This window comes from Eurytemora carolleeae, unplaced genomic scaffold (assembly GCF_000591075.1).
Source record: "Eurytemora carolleeae unplaced genomic scaffold, Eaff_2.0 scaffold1188, whole genome shotgun sequence".
Taxonomy (NCBI): Eukaryota; Metazoa; Arthropoda; class Copepoda; order Calanoida; family Temoridae; genus Eurytemora; species Eurytemora carolleeae.
In genome coordinates this window covers 53,193-75,332 of record NW_019397074.1, presented here as the reverse complement: position 1 = coordinate 75,332, position 22,140 = coordinate 53,193, and the positions used below count along the sequence as shown (strand labels likewise).

Genomic DNA, 22,140 nt, shown 5'->3' with positions numbered 1-22,140 from the left:
ACAAATTATACTCTAAATCTCAAGAATTTTTAAACCTCTGTAATAAACCAGATAATTGAACTATATAGAAATATTCTAACTATTTTACAAACGTCTTGTCAAATATTTCATGCCTCAACTTATAATCATGCAGTTTATCTCAGCATGGATTCTTTGGACGTTTTTTTAAAGGGAGGGATGATTGACAGGTTTATTGTTTAGACAGGTTTATTGTTAAGGGAGTGTTAACTATATTCGACATGGACGGTAAATTAGGAACGACTTTAAATCATAATGAAATTAATAAAAATAATTTTAAAAAACCAAACATAATATGTAATAGCGTCCTGAATTGGTCCATCCAACTTAGTAATAAAAAAAACTTTGGAATCAGTATAAATCCTAAAATTGCATTAGATCCATCAAGTTTTTACTGAAAGTGGAGGTAGTAGCTAGGTACTCCTTTTAAAGCACATGCTTTTGGGGAATTTAAAGTTGAGACATCCATTTTGTGGCATTCCGAGTGCACCCTTATTTTCCTACCAAAAATACATCACACACACTTACTTTCTTATTTTCTTTATAAACATTTACTTTTAGTATTATTGGACATGAATGAGACCATCTACAGAGTGAGAACTCGGTAATATCACTGCTTTGGAAAAAAAAATTCAAATTTAGGATAAACAATTTAATAAGATGTGATAAAAATCAAAATATTTTTGAAACATTAAAAAAAAATATTATCCGGAAAATATTTATTCGTATGTTTTCTAAAATTTAAAAAAATTCAGAAAATGTAAAGCAATTATCTGCATTTTTCAAGTCAGAACAGTTCTAAGGTTATATTTTGATAACAGTCACTGCAGATTTCCACTCAAATTTTTGCGGATTTCTAATGAATTTTTATGAAATTGTTTTCAATGTTCCAAAAATATTTTTTCAATGTTTTTTATTACATTTTGCTTCTTTTATGCCAAAAATTAAAAATCGAAACGAAACAAAAATTTAAAAGATGTTGTCCAAACTATTGATAATCCCGTTTTTGTCTTACCCTGTATGTATATGTATGAAAAGTAGAAACCATAGAAAACATCTACACTGATAAAGTTTTTTTTATAAAAATGATCAATAAAACTTAAATAAAGTTCTTTTTGAAGGGTAAAATTTTCCAATGGATAGTATTTGTTCTGAGACAGGAGTAGTTGCATTTTGAAAAGCGTTAAATTTACATTTACATATCATTTATTGTTGTTCTACGAGCTAATGTGCTGAATTGAGAATGCATTAAAAATCATAAACAAACTCAGTGTCCAATTGAGTAAAACAGACCGATAACTGTTCTGCATATTTTAGAAAATTTTTGTTAAAATTTTGATTAAAATAAAAAAATTAGACAACATTAATTCCGATAAAAAAATTTTAAACATAAATTTTGGGTTTAAACCAGAAGCTTGAAAAATACGGACAGCTTTAGTAATCCTTGTTTTCATTTTTCGTTTTACAAATCATAAAACTAGTTTAAACAGTAACATTTTTTTGTCGTCTTCTTCAATACCAGATATACCGTAGTAAAAGTGCCATAAAATGTGCAACTGCTCAAGTGCACAATGAAACTTCATTTTCCAAGTTTTAATAATGGCTTTCTTAATTTCACAACAATACTGGCATCCTTTGCGTTCAATTTGCAATTTGCATGTTCTCATATTCAATTTTAACTTTCTAATATGACGTAAAAGGAATTGAATCTTTGCCACAAACGCAAATTTTCTAATCCTTATATATTTTCAACATAATGGTATAAGCCTTTGATATTTCATACTTAGATTATTGCATCTTACAAAATTCATAGTTTGAAATGTCTAAGGTCTATCGGGTTGCAAAGATAAAGGGATAAAAAAATCTGAGTTTGAGGCAAAGTCTCAATTCCTTTAATCTGGGAAAGCCGTAATGGGTTGAACACAAGCAGCCGTAGTACATTTAAATTTCCGAGCCGGGTCAACCTTGCCGGTCCCAGTTTGCACTGTATTACCCGGACACTTGGTAAAAAAAAGCAGACACTCAATAGGAATAGCCGGTGCAACAAGGTTGACGAGGTCAGATTTTAGGTTGAATTTACTTTTACTAAAGTGTCAGAGGTGCGTGTGAAACCGTGAAACCTCCTTTTACAAGTAACTAGATTTATGAACAAAATATGAGAATCTGAATCTGAATTGAAGGATGTAGAATTGATGCAAAAATGATTGCAAATGCAAAAAGAAAGTAAGTGTGAGTGCTGATATGCACAGACAAATAATACTGGTGGTGAGCATGCTGCAACACTGACCCAGGTACTTGGATCCAACCCGGGGGAGAAACTGGATAAACTGGTTTTCTTCCACGAGCTACTATGCGGGTTCACCTAGAACCAGCAGCAGAACAGGTTTTTACAATGTATACATACAGTCAGATGAGAGGNTGTTTTGTGTAAGCTGATGATTGAATATTCGTGTCAATAAATGAATAAATAAAATATTGTCAATATATAATATACATTTTGTACACACATCACATATTATTAAGAAATACTGCTTGTAAGTAGAAATTAATTTTAATATGATGATCAAGTGCTTATACAGATTTTTTCCTTTTGAGACTTAAAAATGCTGAATTTCAAAATCCAACAAATTCACCAATTTTCCCCCTCCCTTTAACTTTTTTGTGGGGGGTAAGACATTTCTATGCTTTATACAGTTTTTGCCATCACCAAGATTATATCTTGTATACGCACCCGACAATAACGTTTAAATCTGTAGAGCTTGTTAAAAGATGTAAACATTTATCATTTAGAAGTAATTCAGAGCAAGTTAAAATCATCAGAATTATTTTGAATAATTACTTCTAACTTTGCACGCTCAAAATGAACTAGGAATGATGTTTCATTATTGTGATGTCAAAATGTGTAGGACACAGATCTAAGATGATAAATTATACCAGATGGGAGGGCATAATAAATCTTAACACATCTGCTATTGTACACAAAATAATTTTTCTATGTAGATATTCCTTACTATCCTATCAAGAGAATTCTGCCATCTAAGGGATGGGATTAATAAAAGAAAGATAGACCTGTAAAAAGCATTTGACTATTTAAAACAAAATGGTTTATTTGTTGAAATTAAATCTTTTGAGGTTTTTTGTTGTAAATTATTTCTTTATTCTAAATGTAAATTATATGTTAAATTATTACATGAAATTTCAAATATTTCTTCATAAGTTATAATATAATATTTAACTTTTAAACTTGAACCCAAGGTATGTTGTTCTAAGTTTAATATCTGAAAGTGAACAAACATGAAAATATAAGCACATCAAGGATAAGTTTATTTACCCTGAGAAATAGATTTTGTACAGTTCCACAATCCGCTCCCTTCTCTTCATCCAACAGAGAATACAGAATATTTCTAAAATAGAATTAATAAAAATAAACCTGTTAAAAATTTGCTTATATTCATGTTATTTTGGTCTCTCAGAAAGAACATACTGAAACATTGGGGGACAAAACTTAATAGGAATTTCAATTCTTGAATAAACTAGCAATACATGTATTGATCAGGGTTGCCACAAAAAAAAAAAAAATAGTTTTTTGCATTAATTGCTTTTACTTGCACAGCAAAAAAAATGCACACAGTTGGAACCTGAGCCAAAAAATTTTGGTTAAAATTGAGCTTAATCCAAAGGAATATTTCACGGTTGTAAAGATTTAGATTTATGCTACAAATTGAAAATTATTTTTATAAATGAATAAGATAAATATTTTTAGATTCTACCTTGCTGGAATACGCTGATAAGCTACTCTTCTGTTTCCACTGATCATCCAGATAAATACATCTGGGAGGCTATGCTGCGGCTAGAAAATAATAATATTACATCTGGGAGGCTATGCTGCGGCTAGACAACAATAATATTACATCTGGGAGGCTATGCTGCGGCTAGACAACAATAATATTACATCTGGAAGGCTATGCTGCGGCTAGGAAACAATAATATTACATCTGGGAGGCTATGCTGCGGCTAGTAAACATTAATATTACATCTGGGAGGCTATGCTGCGGCAAGAAAACACCAATATTACATCTGGGAGGCTATGCTGCGGCTAGAAAACAATAATATTACATCTGGGAGGCTATGCTGCGGCTAGAAAACAATAATATAACATCTAGGAGGCTATGCTACGGCTTGAAAACATTAATATTACATCTTGGAGGCTATGCTGCGGCTAGAAAACAATAATATTACATCTGGAAGGCTATGCTACGGCTAGAAAACAATACTATTATATCTGGGAGGCTATGCTGCGGCTAGAAAACAATAATATTACATCTGAGAGGCTATGCTGTGGCTAGAAACCGAAAATGTTAGAAAAATTATCTTTGCAACCTGATGGTGTAAACCTTTAATATATCATACTTTGACAGTTAGTTCTAGCAGGAGTCATAGTTTGAAATAATGAAAATTTGTTAAAATATCTTTAAGCAAAAGGAATATATCATTAATCCACAACAGTATTCATAAAACTTCATCTGGTCAAATTAATTAGTTTTAAAAGTGCTTACATCTGCTTACATCTTACATGTTACCTCAATTTTGCTGTGGTATGAAACCACAATTGTTTATAATCAATTTTAAAAAAGGAGAATATGGATATCTCATTAAGTTTTCTTTTAAAAAAGTGTTCAAGATTACTATTGTTAATTGTAAGTTGAATATGCCATTTCTTTTTAAATAGAGAGAGTTTCCCTTCAATATTTCTAGGGTTTTTAGAGGATTCACAATAAACCTAAATCTTTTCAGATAATATCAACTATTTTCTCAAAAAAAACTTTGACATAGGTCTTTAAAAAAACTTACATCTTCAACTAGTTTCTTTAATCTATCAAGGAAACCAAGTGCTCCTTTATACTTCTCCTTGATTGTTCCTTTTTTAACACCAAGCTTCCACTGCCGGGCCTGACCTCCAATGGTCTCCTAAACAAGTTTTTTTCTTGAATTTTATCATGTTGTATTTAAAGAATTAGCATTAAATTTAGAGAAAATTATAAATTTAAAATCTTTTGATTCTTATTTATAGCTATTTATTGGAAACATATTAGAAACCTTTGTAATTAACTGCAAATTCAAATGATTTATTACTTCAAAAGGAACTGAGTTTTTGCAACAAACTAAGAAAGTGAACACTCATTCTACAAATTTTCACTTTCTAATCCCTTCTTTGGAACCTTCAGAATATCTTAGCCCTTTAAAACTATAAAAAACGGTCCTGTTTCGTTTTCTTTTTTTTCTAAAAACTATCAATTTTGAAAACAACGAACACGTTTTCAACTTTTAAAAACGAGAAACGATGGTTTTTGACAACAATAGTTTTTTAAATCGATAGTTTTTTAAGAAAAAAAAATTGCTAACGAATCACAGTTTTATGACAGTTAATTTCAATTTTTCTCAGAAAGATCAGCGTAAGAATGTTGTTTTAAATATTTTTTTTATCGAGAGAAATAACCTGAATGTATTCTGACCTTGGATTTTCCGACCAAAAAATGTCTTGTAAAGGTTGTTAACAATCGTTATTGAAGGGTCGTCATTAACGGTCGTTAAAGAAAGGTCGTCGTTGACAATCGTTAACGACGAACTTTTCAAAAATGATCGTTCCGTTTTTAAAAACTACCGTCTTTCAAAAACAATTTTTTTCAAAAACGTTATTTTTTTCGTTTTTTCTTCGTCGTTTTTAAAAGAAACAAACGTTTTAAAAAAGTAAAAACGATTCATCCCTGGACTACACATCTACTAAAGAGGAAGATATTTCACAAAGTTTAATAAAGTTAAAATGTGTTAATGGAACTCATTTATATTTCATTACCTTTGAAAGAATTTAAAAGATTTGAAAGAAGATTTAGGAAATGGTTTCACAACATATTTTTCTTTCTTTTTGTTAACTTGAACTTTGAAATAAAAATGAGAATAGAATTTTTAAAGGAAGTACTCTGAATAATTTAAAAGGAAAAATTGATTTAAAATCAGAACTTTTGTGTTTTGAATTTAATGAAGATCTTCGGATTAATTTAATTCCTCTTAACAATCCTGTGGCCGAATTTAAAGATTTTGAGCGGCGGTTTAAATTTAAGCCGCGGTTTAGATATGGTTGGTTCCACTTAAAATTGTATCAAATGTTTCAAGATTTAAGCCGGCTCTAAATCTAAACCGGGTTTTGGCGGATTTAAACCGCGGCTCAAATTCTTTAAATTCCATCTCTGGTCATACCTTGCAGAGATGATTACTCATTGATCCTTAGATGTAAAATTGTCCACATTGGATGTCAATATCAAGCATTTAAGATTAACATTAATCGCACACAAGTTCTCAGGTCTGATTGTTACTTGAAAGGCAGAAAAGTGGCATATCGTTAAATGAAAATACTAATTGGAATTACTGGAGAGTGATTCAGACAGCCATAATTTAACTTAAAGATGGGTTGACTATAAAGTGTTCTAATGTCATGGCCTTTGGTTCTCATTCTTGTTACAGTAGAAGTACACATTAATGTTGACTATTTAGCACTGATTCTTCTCTAATTGGACGATGAGATAAATAGATAGAATCTTCATCAAGCACGTGACTGAACCCTGATTGAATTAGACGTTACTGGAAAAATGAAACATCAGAGTTCTACCTTACTTTCTTATTTTACTTTTGTATTACTAGACAATAGTCACTATACTTTACGAACTAGACAATAGTCACTATACTTTACCAACTAGACAATAGTCACTATACTTTACTAGACAATAGTCACTATACTTTACTAGACAATAGTCACTATACTTTACTAGACAATAGTCACTATACTTTACGAACTGCAATGTGCTTCTTTTTAGCATCAGTTTATGAGAACTAAGTTTTAAAGAAAAAAAATGATTATTAAAATGATTGAAATAGTACAAACCAGCTCAGACTGACACAGAGCAATCCGTTCCTTATCCAGTCTTGTCTTCCCAGTAGAGGAAACCCCTGTATTTGGGGTCTTGCATAACGATAGAAAACCGTTGCAGCCTGAATTGAAACCATGTTTATTTTCTGTTTAAAAAGAAAACAATTTATTTTTAAACCATTTAATGAATAAACGTTACATTCAGAAATAAAGGTTCAATTTTCCTAATCTACTCTTACTAAAAATTGACGATAAGGACTGTAAAAGTAATTTCTAGGGATTTCAAGGGATATTTTAAGGGATAAAAAAGACACTATTGTAACTTATTGTTATTACCTTGGTACAACTGATCAAATGCATCCTTAAGCTTGTATTCAGCAGAATCATGTTCAGCATCAATAGAAAGATGGACCTCGTGCAGGTTCTCCTCCTAGAAAATTCATTTTTATATTTTTCATAATTGTGTTTAATTACCAAGCATGAGAAGTTACAAACAATTATTTACAATTTACTAAGTTAAGTTTGGACCCGCGCCTAACTAGTTTAGTATATTTCAGGTATTTTAAATGCATCAGTCAAGAACAATAATTAATCCAAAATACATTTTTATTATGTTAATTGATCAGGGTAGGGATTTGTTTCAAAAAAACTATAACATTGGGCGTTTTTAGAACGAAAACCTTTGTACAGAGATCCTGAACAACAGTAATAGTAGTTTCGATGAATAAATTAACCATGATACTGTTATTTATTGATAGACTTTCAATCAGAATCAATCAAAGCCATGAACTTTAAAATTTGTTGTATTTGAGATTTTTTTATAACTTTGGATAATTTTCATTCTCTCCATTCTATGAAATTGGTCTTTTTTAAGAGTGGAAATCTCCAATTTTTTTTTAATTGGAAGGAGAGAAAGAAAGAAAGACATTTTGCTTATAAGGTTTCCAATGTTTAATCCAGAAAGGGTTTAAAATGGTTTAATTCTAAAGGAAATCAATTCAATTCTTTAAAAACAAACTTAAAGCTACATTTGGAGTCTATTTAAAACATCTCATTTTTTTACTTTTATAACATTCTATTGTTTTTTTTTTCGTAAACTTGTATTTATGTGGAAAACATTATGCACAATTATGGTAAATTTGAAGCAGATTAAATTGAAGGAGCTAATATTTATTGTAATCATGTCTTGTAGTCTTAATTTGAATTTTTTTTCAAAACCTAATTTATTATTTATCCACCTTTCACCAGGTTTCTAAACTTTCAGTATTCAGCTTAATTATTCAGAACATTTGCAAAACTGAAATCATTCTTGAACAGACTGTAAAGGAAAAATGAAGGGGGGTATAGGCTGAAACAGTTACATTTTAGGAGTTGATCGAGACCCATAATAGTTCTATCTGATGTTCCTGACTCGAGAAATTGATCTAATACTTTATCAAAATTTATGTATATTTGAAATATTACAAGTTTACATAATTTGGTTGTAGATATATAGATATTAGAAAATTGGGATTTGTTGCAAAGACTCAATTACTTTGTATAAAAATCGTAAGTTTAACAGATGATATTCAGCAAATACGCAACCAATCTGAAAACGACGATATCCCAGAGAAGCCTAAGTGACATGGGTTATTTGAATATAATATTTTTTTCTAATAGATATAATTGATCAAGGTAATTGATAATATAATAAATATGTCCGTATCACGTGACCAGAACTCCCACCAATTGCGGTACGGTATCATTATCACGTGTCTCCGTCTGTGTCACGTGACAGTGATACTGTGATACTAATTTCTCCAATCTAGTTTGAAAAAATCTTATTAACATTGCGGACATGATTGGAAAAAAAAATATTTTTGACGAGTGTAAGTGATCAATTAAGCTTTTATTTACTTACCAATTTATCTGCTATCTTCCCAATAACATTGCTAATGTACATCCGTCTCCTGTAAGAATTGGTTTAAATACATTGCAATTTAATGTTTGTACACATTGTTTGCGTATTTGTTTGTGCATTAGCTTTAACTGTACAGAAACACCATTTTAATTAAGGTAAATTGCAGAAAATGGAATTGCTTCTAAATGAAATGAATAGCTAGGTGATGATATAAGCAAAAGGGTTCGCCCACTCAAACAAATCTTAGTGATTGGTTCAGTATTCTGAATTTAAATGAGTGACTTTGATAAAAATTAAACTTTTAAGATTCTAACTCACTTAATCAGAAATTCACAAGAGGGCGGAGGTAGGGTTGTTAATTGTTTTTTTAAAACGATTATTAAACGATCGTTTGTTGTTTCGTTTTTAGATCGTTTTTAAAACGATCGTTTCATTTTAGGAAAAAAACGACCCACTCATTTTAACTTTTAGAAAACAAATGACGACCTTTTTTTGAAAATAATCGTTTTTAAAATAACAAATAGCGACCTTTTTTATATGATTGTTTTTTTTAAACGATTGTTTTAAAAAAAGGATCATCTTTGAGGAAAAAAATTATCATTAATAAATATGTTAATGAAGGGTCGTCGTTAACGATCGTTATCAAAGGGTTGTCGTTGACGATCGTTAACGAAACAACACACTTTTTAAATACGGTCGTTCAAAAAAAACGATATTTTTGAAGAAAAACATTACAAGCAACTTTATCGAATGTTGTCTTTCATAAAGTTAAAAAATTGTGGGGGAGCTAAAACTTCTTGATATGTTGAATGATAAGTACCGATGCCCTGCAGGTTGGTTTCCTCTCTCCTCCTCTCTTCGTTAACGATCTTTAACGAACGTTAACGAAGGGTCGTCGTTAACTAAACGGCAAGTTTTGAAAAATGACCGTTTTTAAAAATGAACTTTAAAAAACGATTTTTTGTCGTCGTTTCATGACGAAACAATCTTTTTTTTTCAAAAGATTGAAAACGTTAACATCCCTTGGTGGAGGGTTGTATGAAACACATTAATCAAAGTAAAAAAAAAATTCTTTTTATTTAATCATTAATCTCTATTTTACACGTTCCCTTATTTGGATAATTTCAGTGTAAACTTAACAGGCAACACGTACAAGTTATTAATTTATACCCAGAATTTACTTTTCTCCGACCATGAATAATAAATATCTTTAAAAACTAAAAAAAATAAAGTTAAGTAGCTTGTTGCATATTTTATTTTTTTCCTAAAAAAACCTAAATATGAGAATGAGTTCGATCTTTAACAATGTTTATAAATGATATATGCATGGAGAATATAGTTTTTCAGCATCAAATACAGAAATTTATTCTAAAATTAATCTACAAAATACATCCGTTTTGAAAATGAAATTCGACTACTCTTACAAGCTGGAAAACTTCAAATCTTGTTTGAAAATTAAGTAGAACCCAAGGAAGTTATGTACGCATTTCGCGTTGAATTACAAGACAGAGAGAGAGCCTGTTCTAGCCGCAGCGCTTGCCCCCCTAGCATGTCCTAGCCGCGTCGCTTGGTTCAGAAAGTGTCTTAACCTAACCTCCTAACCCTTAAATATATACTAATCTCTCTCTTCTTGTAATTTAACTCGGCAACGTACCTTCCTTCGGCATTTGCCAAGTGGTGGGGGGGGGGCAGGGCATATGACTGGGAATTTGTTCCTGGGGAACGATTGTTCTTTCACGAGAACGAACGGAACTGTCAAGAACAATCCCAACTTTCAGAAAAAGAACGGAACGCACAGAACGCATTCTTTAAAAACATTTGTAAAAGAACGGAACTGAACGGAACGGAAATTGCTTGAAAAGAACGTTTAAATCAGGAACGCGTTCTTATTATCAAAAACGCATTTTCAGGAACGTATAACCTGTGATCTGGAAGAGCTGTCCTAACATAAAGGCTTGGTTTCTCATCCCAGAACGGAAGGAAATAATACAGCCTAAAGAAGAATATTGTCATGTTTTATCATTTAGTAAATTTTGTATAGAGGCAAAAGTTTAAGAAAAACAATTACATGGATTGGTAAACAAAAGTAGATGTGGCAATAACAGTTTATATATTCTAAATTATAAAAATCTAAAAAATTAGTTAAAAATGTTTTCTTAAATGTTAAGTTTGGGATTTTGTGTGTTTGGGGAGGTCATAATTCCTGATACTTCACAGTTCAAGTTCATTAATTTATTATGTGTTTAATGCATACACCTAAAATGTATTTATTTTATCCTAGAAAAGGTAATCTAATTTTTGCTTGATCCCGAATAATTACATTTATTCTAGGAATTAAGAATGATACATGATAATCTTGAATTAGGGAAATTATCTCAATGCATTTCAGTAACATCATTGAAGAAACTAAAAAATAAAATCCTGGAAAAGGCCTCTAATCCAAATTCTCTTTACAAGATAAGCCAGGGTTTTTTTTGGCTTGTAGGATTAAAGAATAACACGATAAACTCACAAGAAGGAGATTTTTATTTGGCGTACCGTCCTCATTTAGCCTTCTATAGACAGTATGTGTACTTTTAAAACCTTGCCCTTGCTTCCTAAAAAATCGGAGTTTACAGTGATAAGGCTTGTATACATGATTGTACTGTATGGCAACAGCCCAACAAGTTCAACTGTAAACTCCGGTTTATTTAAAGTAAATCGCCGTCTTTCAGCAGCTAGGACAAGCAGTACAGTGTACATACAGACTATATAATGCAAAACGGGATGGTACGAGATTCTTGTGGTCAAGGATTTCATGCAAGGAAAGTTATTTCAGAGGTGTACGCATCTTTTGTACTGCAGTGACTGTCACCATGGGCGATAATTTAAACACAAGACGGATGTCAAAGCCTGACATGGGATCCATCTTTCACATAAAAAATCAATGAAATATTCTGGTCATAGGAAACTATTATGTAAATTATCAAAATTATCAAAATTCAATGCTTTTAACCTCCTCGGATACTAAACGAACACTGAGGCATCTATTCTTGTTTACAAATTCCGCCCAAAGAGAACTGGTTTCAATATGTACGCAGAGTATACGCAGCTGCAATTATCTTTCCTTGCATTACATTCTTGCTTGTGGTAAATGAAACATGCAATTACTGGATCAGTGTTTCTATACCTGTCATGAGAAAGCGCTCTGGTCGGAGGTGTTGTACTGTTCCAGGTGGCACGGAGTACATCCTCTCCTATATAGTGTACTCATTAGTTCAAAATTTACATGATCCGATGTGGGTCTAGTCTTTATAAACATACCAGCCTGTCTAGTGTTGCCTGTGTATGGTGACCCAAAGTGTTTCATGCAACAGAATTTGGCGAGTTAAATTATAGTGTGTACAGTGTACAAAATCATTGAAACAAAATTTTAGGTTAAATCTTTAAAATTGAGTTATCATTTCATTTATTTAAATTTATGTCTAATGATTCTGTCCCCATGGCATGATGGTTTGTATCAAGGGACTTACTTTCATCATCATGATGGTTTGTATCAAGGGACTTACTTTCATCATCATGATGGTTTGTATCAAGGGACTTACTTTCATCATCATGATGGTTTGTATCAAGATCATCAACTCTTCCAGGAATAATTTCTCCGTCCAAGGCATTACCAGCATTACCCATAGATATCTCAAACCATATTGATTTATCTACTAGCCTAGAATACAAACAATAAAAAGGATCGTCCTTACAGATATCATCATAAATTTTAAATTTTTCATGAAATTTAACTCATTCCAAGCAGTGTTTTTACTGGATTAACAAAAAATCTTTCAATTGTGGAATTCTTCACAAATTTTCAGCCGGATTTTCCAAAATTACGTTTGACTTTACAAGGGATTTGCTAAAAGACATAATTTTATTCTTTGGTCATATTTTTATAAACAATAAAGGACTTTTACAGGAATTAAGTCTCAAATTTTCTAACTGATATTTCAAACTCAGATAATTAATTTTGTTTAAACAAAATCAGAATTTTCGGCGAAAAATCAATTGTTTAATAAAATGTGTATGAATATATACTGTTGTACAGTAATAACCAGAAAAATCTGGAAAAAGAAGTCAACACTTAGACTCAAATTAGGACTTCAAATAGTCCAATACACATGAGGCACAACAATAGTGCAGTGTAAACAGACCCCATTTCACCTAATAAGTGATTTAATAACTTAATAGTAAAGTTATTTGATTTGCAACAACATCAAATAGACTTCAGTATTGCTTTAATGTCGTCTTCCAATTCTACAGTTTTCTGGTTCTTACTGTATATATCATATATATATATTATAAATATATAAACTATAAATCAAATATCTAACTGCTCTATAGGATAAAGTATGCATATATCTAAATAAGCCAGGAATAGAATAAAGAAGAAAGATTTTATTTCCAAATTACAATATAGGATATCTACAATATCCTGGTAAAACATCTATAGGATATCTACAATATCCTGGTAAAACATCTATAGGATATCTACAATATCCTGGTAAAACATCTATAGGATATCTACAATATCCTGGTAAAACATCTATAGGATATCTACAATATCCTGGTAAAACATCTATAGGATATCTACAATATCCTGGTAAAAAATCTATAGGATATCTACAATATCCCGGTAAAACATCTATAGGATATCTACAATATCCAGGTAAAACTTCTGAGCTGATCAGACCAACATTTTCATTAGAGGTCTAATATGAGACCATAGGAATAAAAATATATACTTTTAAATTCATAGGGAGCATAGTTGCATAGTTTTATATGAATATGCTTATCATTTATGCCATATAATCAAATATAGCATTAAATTTTATATATTTATTTATAACATAGGATGCATGAATAGCTATAGATGCATAGACTCTTATGAGGAAATATATACAAGTTTATAAACGGATGCATAGAATGCATGTAAAGACTCTTATAAATAAATCTATAGAAGTATATATAGGGCTGCATAGGATACATGTAGCAAATACAGAGGCCTATAGTAAAATTACGTTGTACATTGTCCATTTAGCTAAATGTGCCCATTAGTAAATATGCAAATCATGTATTGCGATTAACCCATTTAGTATATGCAGATATATATGTAACTACATCATACTAATATTGAGATTGCTTAACTACGTTATTTATAACAGAGAATAACTTGTAATTACGCTGTTAAGATCAAATCCTAATCTAAGCCTGAAGAAATATAGCTAGTTGAAATAGAGACTCTGTACTGTTTACTAGGAGAGAGTAATCGTTTCCTGTTTTTATAAACAGGTTGAATATCGTGTCCCAGTAAAGACATTGATAGTTTACGAGATTGTGTCCTAGTTGAGGCATTGAAAGCTCAAGATCGTGTCCTAGTTGAGACATTGATCGTTTACAAGATCGTGTCCTAGTTGAGGCAATGATAGCTCAAGATCCTGTCCTAGTTAAGACATTGATAGTTTACAAGATCATGTCCTAGTTGAGGCATTGATAGCTCAAGATCGTGTCCTAGTTGAGACATTGATAGTTTACGAGATCGTGTCCTAGTTGAGACATTGATAGTTTACGAGATCGTGTCCTAGTTGAGGCATTGATAGTTTACGAGATTGTGTCCTTGTTGAGATAATGATAGTTTACGAGATCGTGTCCTAGTTGAGGCATTGATAGCTCAAGATTGTGTCCTAGTTAAGACATTGATAGTTTACAAGATCATGTCCTAGTTGAGGCATTGATAGCTCAAGATCGTGTCCTAGTTGAGGCATTGATAGTTTACGAGATCGTGTCCTAGTTGAGGCATTGATAGCTCAAGATCCTGTCCTAGTTAAGACATTGATAGTTTACAAGATCATGTCCTAGTTGAGGCATTGATAGCTCAAGATCGTGTCTTAGTTGAGGCATTGATAGTTTACGAGATCGTGTCCTAGTTGAGACATTGATTGTTTACGAGATCGTGTCCTAGTTGAGGCATTGATAATTTACGAGATCGTGTCCTTGTTGAGACATTGATCGTTTACAAGATCGTGTCCTAGTTGAGGCATTGATAGCTCAAGATCCTGTCCTAGTTAAGACATTGATAGTTTATAAGATCATGTCCTAGTTGAGGCATTGATAGCTCAAGATCGTGTCCTAGTTGAGGCATTGATAGTTTACGACATCGTGTCCTAGTTGAGACATTGATTGTTTACGAGATCGTGTCCTAGTTGAGGCATTGATAATTTACGAGATCGTGTCCTTGTTGAGACAATGATAGTTTACGAGATCGTGTCCTAGTTGAGGAATGGATAGCTCAATATCGTGTCCTAGTTGAGACATTGATAGTTTTTAAGATCGTGTCCTAGTTGAGACATTGATAGTTTTTAAGATCGTGTCCTAGTTGAGACATTTATAGTTCAAGATCGCGCCCGGCGGTAGTGGCGTGGATAGTTCACGCCATAGTAGCCGTGTGGAACATGTCCTTGTTGAGACATTAATCGATTAAGAGAATCTGAGTTGTATCTGGAAAGATATGTGTTCAAGAATCCGTAATGCATAAAGGCATTTACTACATGCAGACATATCATAGATGCATTGATTCTTTTCGTTTCGCGAAAATTTCGCGACCATTTCGCTACATTTGTTGCATTTCGTTCGCTCGCTAAAGATGCGAAAATTCTCGCTTTTTTCGCGAAATTTCGCTTTAATTTGTCTTGCGAAAATTTTCGTTCGCTGGAAACCCTATACTGCATTGGATGCATACTGCATAGCGTAGAAAAGCAACTATTACTAGAAACAGGGCGGCACAAAGCACTATAGCAGTCTAGTATTAGATTATTTTTTAAGTATAAACTTATGTTTTGGTTTCAAAACGTTTCAATATTTGAGAAATATATTCTATTCTTGGCCTATTTTTTTATTGAAAAACTTAACCTTTTATCTATGATTGTAGCTTCTAATATAGTGCTGAAAAGGAAAAATTCCTCTCTTCTATTGTAAACAGCCTGAAAAGATCAGATGTAATAGACAATTATTCTTTTCGAGTATGTTGAACTAAAAAACAGATTGTACATTGTCCAATATATACACAAATATATATATTGTACATCTTTGTACAATAATTTACATTGTACAATAAAGTAAGGTACAATAATATACATTTCACAATGATAAATGTGGACAGTTCAACTGTAGCTGTACGTAAAAAGGCAATCTTTAATAAAAATTAGTCCATTTTTGAAAACAGTTTTATGTAAAATCAAACTTTTGTTTCCACGTCTAAATGCAATGTTAAATTTAAAAAAAAATTAAAAAGGCAATTTTAAAAATGAAAAATGTATTCCTTTTTTACTCGAACTATTGAATTCCACGTCTAAATGCTAATAAAATTTGAAAGCAAAACTTAAAAAAAAATCTTTTAGAAAAATTATTCCATTTTAGAAAACAGTATTATATAAAAATGTATTCCTTTTTAACATCGAATATTAAATAACATTAAATAGACAAAATAAATAGAATATTTTTAATCAAAAAATCTTCAAACCAAAAACTAACAAATTATATTAATGTTAGATAATTTGTGCAAATTATAAATTTCAATAGTAATATCAAATTGTCCCTGCATATTGTCAATAAGATCTGATATTAACACAACAAAGGACGACCTTATATTTATTTTGCTTAATATCCCTGATACCAACAAATGTTTTAATCACTAGTTTATTTAAAATACTAATTAAAAAAAATCCTAAAATTTTGTGTGCAAAATTTAGTTATAGACAAAATGTTAAATATATCTCTAATTTCTGATTTAATTTCAAAATGTACGTATTTGGTAAATTTAATATTTCGAACAAAATATTGGGGTTTCTTTTAATTGTAAATAATATCTCAAATAAATCAGTATATATTTTATAATATTTAATATTAATTAAATCTATTTTTGACAAATTAAAAATGTAGAGACATAAAAAGAAGAAAACAGTTCACACCAAGGTTGTAAAATAAGGTTGGTTATTCTTTTTATGCTCCAATGTACGGAAAATGTAGTCTCCTAAGATAGATAGATACAATCCTAATATGACGTGACTGATTAGTGATTATAAAGGTGAGAGTGACGTCATAGTAGGATTATATCTATCTAACGTCGGAGACGACATTTTCCGTACATTGGAGCGCATTCAGAGTGACCAACCTTATTTTACAATCTTGCTTTACACACAATTCCCACAAATAAATTGCGAAATTCAACATCTGTTACATTTAAAATTGGCGAATTTAGCATAAGGATTTCCCTTGCCATGCTAAGTTTGATAATATGCTAGGACAAGAGTAGGTTTTAAAATAAAATACATCAGCAGTCGGAACTTTTGTTTTTTCACGCCTAAACACAATTTTCTAATCCCTATATCTTTGCAACCTGATGGTGTAACCCTTTATATCACAGAATTAGAATATTTGATCAATCAAAAAGTGTGGACAAAATCAGTTCATTTGAAAAAAATCTGAAGGAACTGGAGTTCAAAAAAACTTCAGAATGAATTTAATTTTAAAATAATCTAAGCGCATTTAAGATTTACACGGACGTGATCTAATTCTCAAAGAAATAGATCAAAAGCATTTAGTGCAAGAATGCAGAACACATGTTTTGTTGTACCTCAAACTGCCTTAAATAGTCTGATGATTCCTAGATTTACAAAAGTAAAATATACATATGAAGCAAAATGTTTTTTTTTCAGAAATATAAAAATTATAACAAAATCGATTTGAATTTACAGCACGGAAAATAACGCTTTGAAGATCATTTATTTGAAATTACAATTCCAATCATTAAGTTAAATAAAATAAATTTAGATATTTTTTGTTTTATTTGATAAATGCTTCACTAAAGTTCATGAATCAATCGAATATTTTACCTCGTTTATTGTATGCGTGGGCTCTACTTCTACTTCACTAGGAGCCGTGTCAATACTATCAGAGATTTCAGTCTTTATAGCGATCAAGAGACGACCCCTGAAATATATATCGATCAACATGTATAGTTATTACGAGACGACCCCTAAAAATGTATAGTTATTACGAGACGACCCCTAAAAATGTAAAGTTATTACGAGACGACTCAAAGGTTTAAAAATAAAACTCCAAAACCTAAAACTCTTATATTTAAAATTTAAAACCTAAAACTCTTAAACTCTTAAACCTAAAACTTTTAAAACTTTAAACCTAAACTTTTTTAATATCTTAAACCTAAAACTTTAAAAACATTTAAATACGAACATCTTGAAACTCTTAAACAAAAAACTCTTAAAACTTATAACTGAATACTAATTCTAAAATAAATCTTTAAATCTAAATCACACAGGACTCTTAAAACTCTTAAAACTAAAAGTCCTAAAGCTATTAAACCTGTCTGCACCAGAAATACCTACTATTTGGTTGAAATATAAAAATATTATAATGACAGGATTATCTCTATTTTATGGGCACATAAAACTCTAGTGAACTATTAACAATTGTTAATAAAAGTGAGAGGGATCATTTGTTGTTAAAGGGAGTGTTCGCGAAAAATGAAAGGGGGTATAGGCTTAATGCGATAAAAAAGCGCTTTTGATCGCTACTAATCTTACTTCTGTCTGTTGCGTCTATAAGGAGAAAATTGTTAAAGACGTCTCATACCGAATAACTTAGCGCCCATACAAATTGAGAAAATTGCAACATTCTACTTAGACTGTAAAAGATCAATTTGATTTCAAACAAATCATTTAGATTTTACAACCTATAGTCATCGATTATCTTTCGCCACATTTGTATATAGTTTATATTTTATAATATTTTATTTTTTTAGAAAACGTTTTCAACGGATTTCGAAAATTGTGAGTGTTGTGCGGCATTCTTAGATAGTTGCGCGATCAACAGCGTTTTTTATCGCACTAAGCCTATACCCCCTTTCATCTTTCGCGAACACTCCCTTTAACATTCAAGCATTAGTTGCTAGATATATCTCCGTTTATCTTCTATAAACTCAAAAGGACTAAAACATTAAGCTGAAAAATCAGCTGTTTGTAAAGAAAAATGCAAATTTCAAATATTTTCTTCATTAGGCATCAGTCATCACTCGGCACAGAGTGTTTATACTATTTTCGACCTTTTTTATCATTTAAAAACAATTTCAAGTGACCTTCCATCTAAAGAGTGGCACGCCCGTAATACAAATAGCTTTGTATCATCAAGAATGAATGATATATACATGTTTTTTTTTTGAAATTTGATTCTTTTCAATTGTGATTTCTCTAGAAAAGCTACTGAGGGATTTTGGCTGACCGAAACAATGGAGGAAACTGTCTGAATCTCAAACTAACAAAACGACGTTTTCTTCTACATTAATTATCAAATTAAGATTTAATAGATTAAATTGTGAACAGGGAGTTCCTCTCTTTATATGGAGGTTCACTTGAAATTACAAAGACAGTCAACAGTAAGAATGCTTTTTTAAAATTATAACTTCCTGTGAGAATATGTTTAGTCATGAACAATGTACGATTTACACACTATATTAAAGATCCATTCCCCTTTAATAATTGAAATCTTAAAAGAATTCAGCTTGTATTTTTATTAAAATTTCTCTGTTCAGGATTAAAAACGTATCAAGCATTGATTTCTATTTTGTGCACTCCTTAGGATTAGTTTAATTCCTCTTATATATATTCCGTGGTGGTCATACGTTGCAGAGGTGTTTTAATTAAGGGATTAAACATTGATCCTTTATATATTTTAAAGTGCGTCCCCCCCCCATTGAATATCGAGATCAAAAGTTTTCATCTCAGATATTTACCTATTTTTACTATTTTTCTACGGAAGGATTGACGAGTTGCAATAAAACTTTGTAAACCCTTATTTTTCCTTCTCTTTGTGAATATAAAGAACTCTATAATTCTTTTAGAAACTTTATAGTTTACTTTAAAAATCACACTTTAAAGGCCCTAAATATACCATTTAAAAAAGTAGTTTTGCCCGGAAGAGTCAAATGTGGTGGTACGGAAGGGGAAATAGTGGTGGCTCATGGCTGCCGGAAGAGAAAAAAGCTAATATGTGGCACGGAAGGGGAAATAGTGGTGGCTCATGGCCGCCTGCCTTCCCCCGCTCCTCAGGCAGTTATTATTAAAGCCCGGTTTTAGGCCTGAAGTCAGGGCTTTGGGTATGTAGGAAAAGTCAGAAAATTTCAACAGCCTCAGACCAATACTTTTTGAGTTATGTAAAAAAAAAACTACAGGGGGGGGGGCAAATTGACCCCCCCCCCCCCCAGCAGGAATAGGGTTAATAAGTTTTCTTTCTGTGCAGTTTTAAACGTGGAAATTAATAATTCATATTTATACTCAAAATAACGAGACCCTAAAAGGTTAAAATCGAGGATGTCAATTTGTAAAAACCAAAATAAAAAAATTAAAGATGGCCGCCAGTTCTACCTGTATGCTACTCCTTCTCCTATACCATCATTAAGAGTTGAGTTTTCATCTATTAGAGAGTAGTCTCGGGTTGATCCATACAGGTTTATAAACCCAGGACCAAATGTCGGCAGAAAACCTACAATCACAGTGATTTAGTCAATTGATGCTTTGCGGGTATCTGGCGTAGAGACAATGAAGGAAATCGTCAGAATGCAAAACTTATTAAGATAAAAAAGCATAATACATATACTAGCTTCCTTAACATTGTTTTCATAAAGGTTTAAAGGTTACGTTTAAACGCAGGGTCTCTTTAAATTACGTTTACAGTCCCTTAAATGGACACTTTTTCATATTATCTAGTTTTTGTGTGGATAAACGCTTTGACATATAAAATTTATGATTTAATAATGAATGTTTTGTTTTTGTTTTTGTTTACTAATCTAAGATTCAAAAACTATCAAATTCATCTTTGGCATCAAATTAAACACTGTTTTTACCTTTATCCTTATCATTAGATATTGTTGAAAGATCTATGAAATGTGTTGCTATAACCGTATCCCCAACCTAAAATAGTAGAGCTTGTAACTTTTAAATGAACAGAATGAGATAAACTGATTCGATTTTCGCGGTGAGATAAATCGATCTTTCAGGATCTTGACCAAGAAGAAGTCGCTTCAGAAAAATATACCTTTTGTTTTAACTTTTTATGAAATTTTGATATCAATTTAACTCGGGTAAAATAATTTGAACTAATCAATATATCTTTTATTGGATAAACCTTTGAAATTATACCAATGAGGGATGAGAGACTAATCAACCAAATGGTGATTTTTCAAACTTTAATTATTTGATCTATAAGCAGAATTTACAGTTTTAAATATCAAAGGTCTACTGCATTGGGTTAATCACACAAAGAGATTATAAAGTCAAAGTTTGTGGCAAAAGTTGACATCATAACCAACCGAGGGGAAAGAACGTTTTAGAAAAAAAAAACATATGTCCGTTTCCTCTAAATCGGTTGACAAGCTACCAATACAGTCAATGAAACTGACTGTATCACTTTTTCGTAGCTGTATCTTTACTTACTGTATCACTATCTCGGAGCTTTATTTTTACTTACTGTATCACTTTCTCGAAGCTGTATCTTTACTTACTGTATCACTTTCTCGAAGCTGTATCTTTATCCTTTGGCAGAGCGGAGGAAACATTTCTGTAAAGACGATCTGTTCGTTCCAAACCGGACTGTAGGTGTTCTTCTTTACACTCGTTCTACCCTGAACACAGAAGAGTTGAAAACTTATAAATGCGGTTATCATGGTTCAAGCTCAATAGTGCTAATTGATGTTTTTGAATTAAAAACTATATTAGGATAACCCTAAGTGATCTGGGGTCGGAACTTGTTGTTGAGATAGTGTTAAACTGAACATTTTACTCTCACCCAGGGCCAGTACTAACCAGAGTGAGAAGCGTTCGGTTTATTTCATTTGTAATCACACGTGTTTTGGTCTATAATTCAACAATCTTTTACCTTACGGATTTGTTTATTTTATACTTTTTTTTATTCAAAACGTATTATGCCAATAAAAAAGTATTTAAGAAAAAAGGTTAAAAATTATTTTTAACGGGTAATTTGTGATCGAAAGACAAAGCTTTCAAAAATATTGATGGAACCGTTAAATCCACGGGCTCTTTATTCTGATCCGGAATATTTTGATTATCAAGAAATAGAGGCCGTGCATTTTTTAGAATATATTTTGTTTATTCCTGTCAATTTTATATAATTCTAGATTTATTAAAGGTTAATTGTTTCTTCACAACAAACTCTGATTTTCAAATCCCAATTCTTTACA

At 31.4% G+C, this 22,140-nt stretch overlaps 1 protein-coding gene across 1 annotated transcript in view; it reads right to left on the bottom strand.

The window, feature by feature from the left end:
* Nucleotides 1–22,140, bottom strand: part of LOC111711628 (otoferlin) — a gene marked incomplete at its 3' end in the record, with an annotated part of 74,158 nt that overhangs the window by 32,123 nt on the left and 19,895 nt on the right. The window contains exons 13-28 of the mRNA XM_023486019.1: nt 21,445–21,564; nt 20,788–20,854; nt 20,309–20,426; nt 17,762–17,858; nt 17,503–17,532; nt 15,780–15,850; nt 12,425–12,543; nt 12,010–12,076; nt 10,762–10,833; nt 8,841–8,889; nt 7,277–7,370; nt 6,956–7,062; nt 4,870–4,986; nt 3,789–3,868; nt 3,350–3,422; nt 2,306–2,380 (exon numbers count right to left, since the gene is read on the bottom strand). Coding sequence (XP_023341787.1) covers nt 2,306–2,380; nt 3,350–3,422; nt 3,789–3,868; nt 4,870–4,986; nt 6,956–7,062; nt 7,277–7,370; nt 8,841–8,889; nt 10,762–10,833; nt 12,010–12,076; nt 12,425–12,543; nt 15,780–15,850; nt 17,503–17,532; nt 17,762–17,858; nt 20,309–20,426; nt 20,788–20,854; nt 21,445–21,564 — 1,356 coding nt within the window. The remainder of the gene's footprint in view (nt 1–2,305; nt 2,381–3,349; nt 3,423–3,788; nt 3,869–4,869; nt 4,987–6,955; nt 7,063–7,276; nt 7,371–8,840; nt 8,890–10,761; nt 10,834–12,009; nt 12,077–12,424; nt 12,544–15,779; nt 15,851–17,502; nt 17,533–17,761; nt 17,859–20,308; nt 20,427–20,787; nt 20,855–21,444; nt 21,565–22,140) is intronic.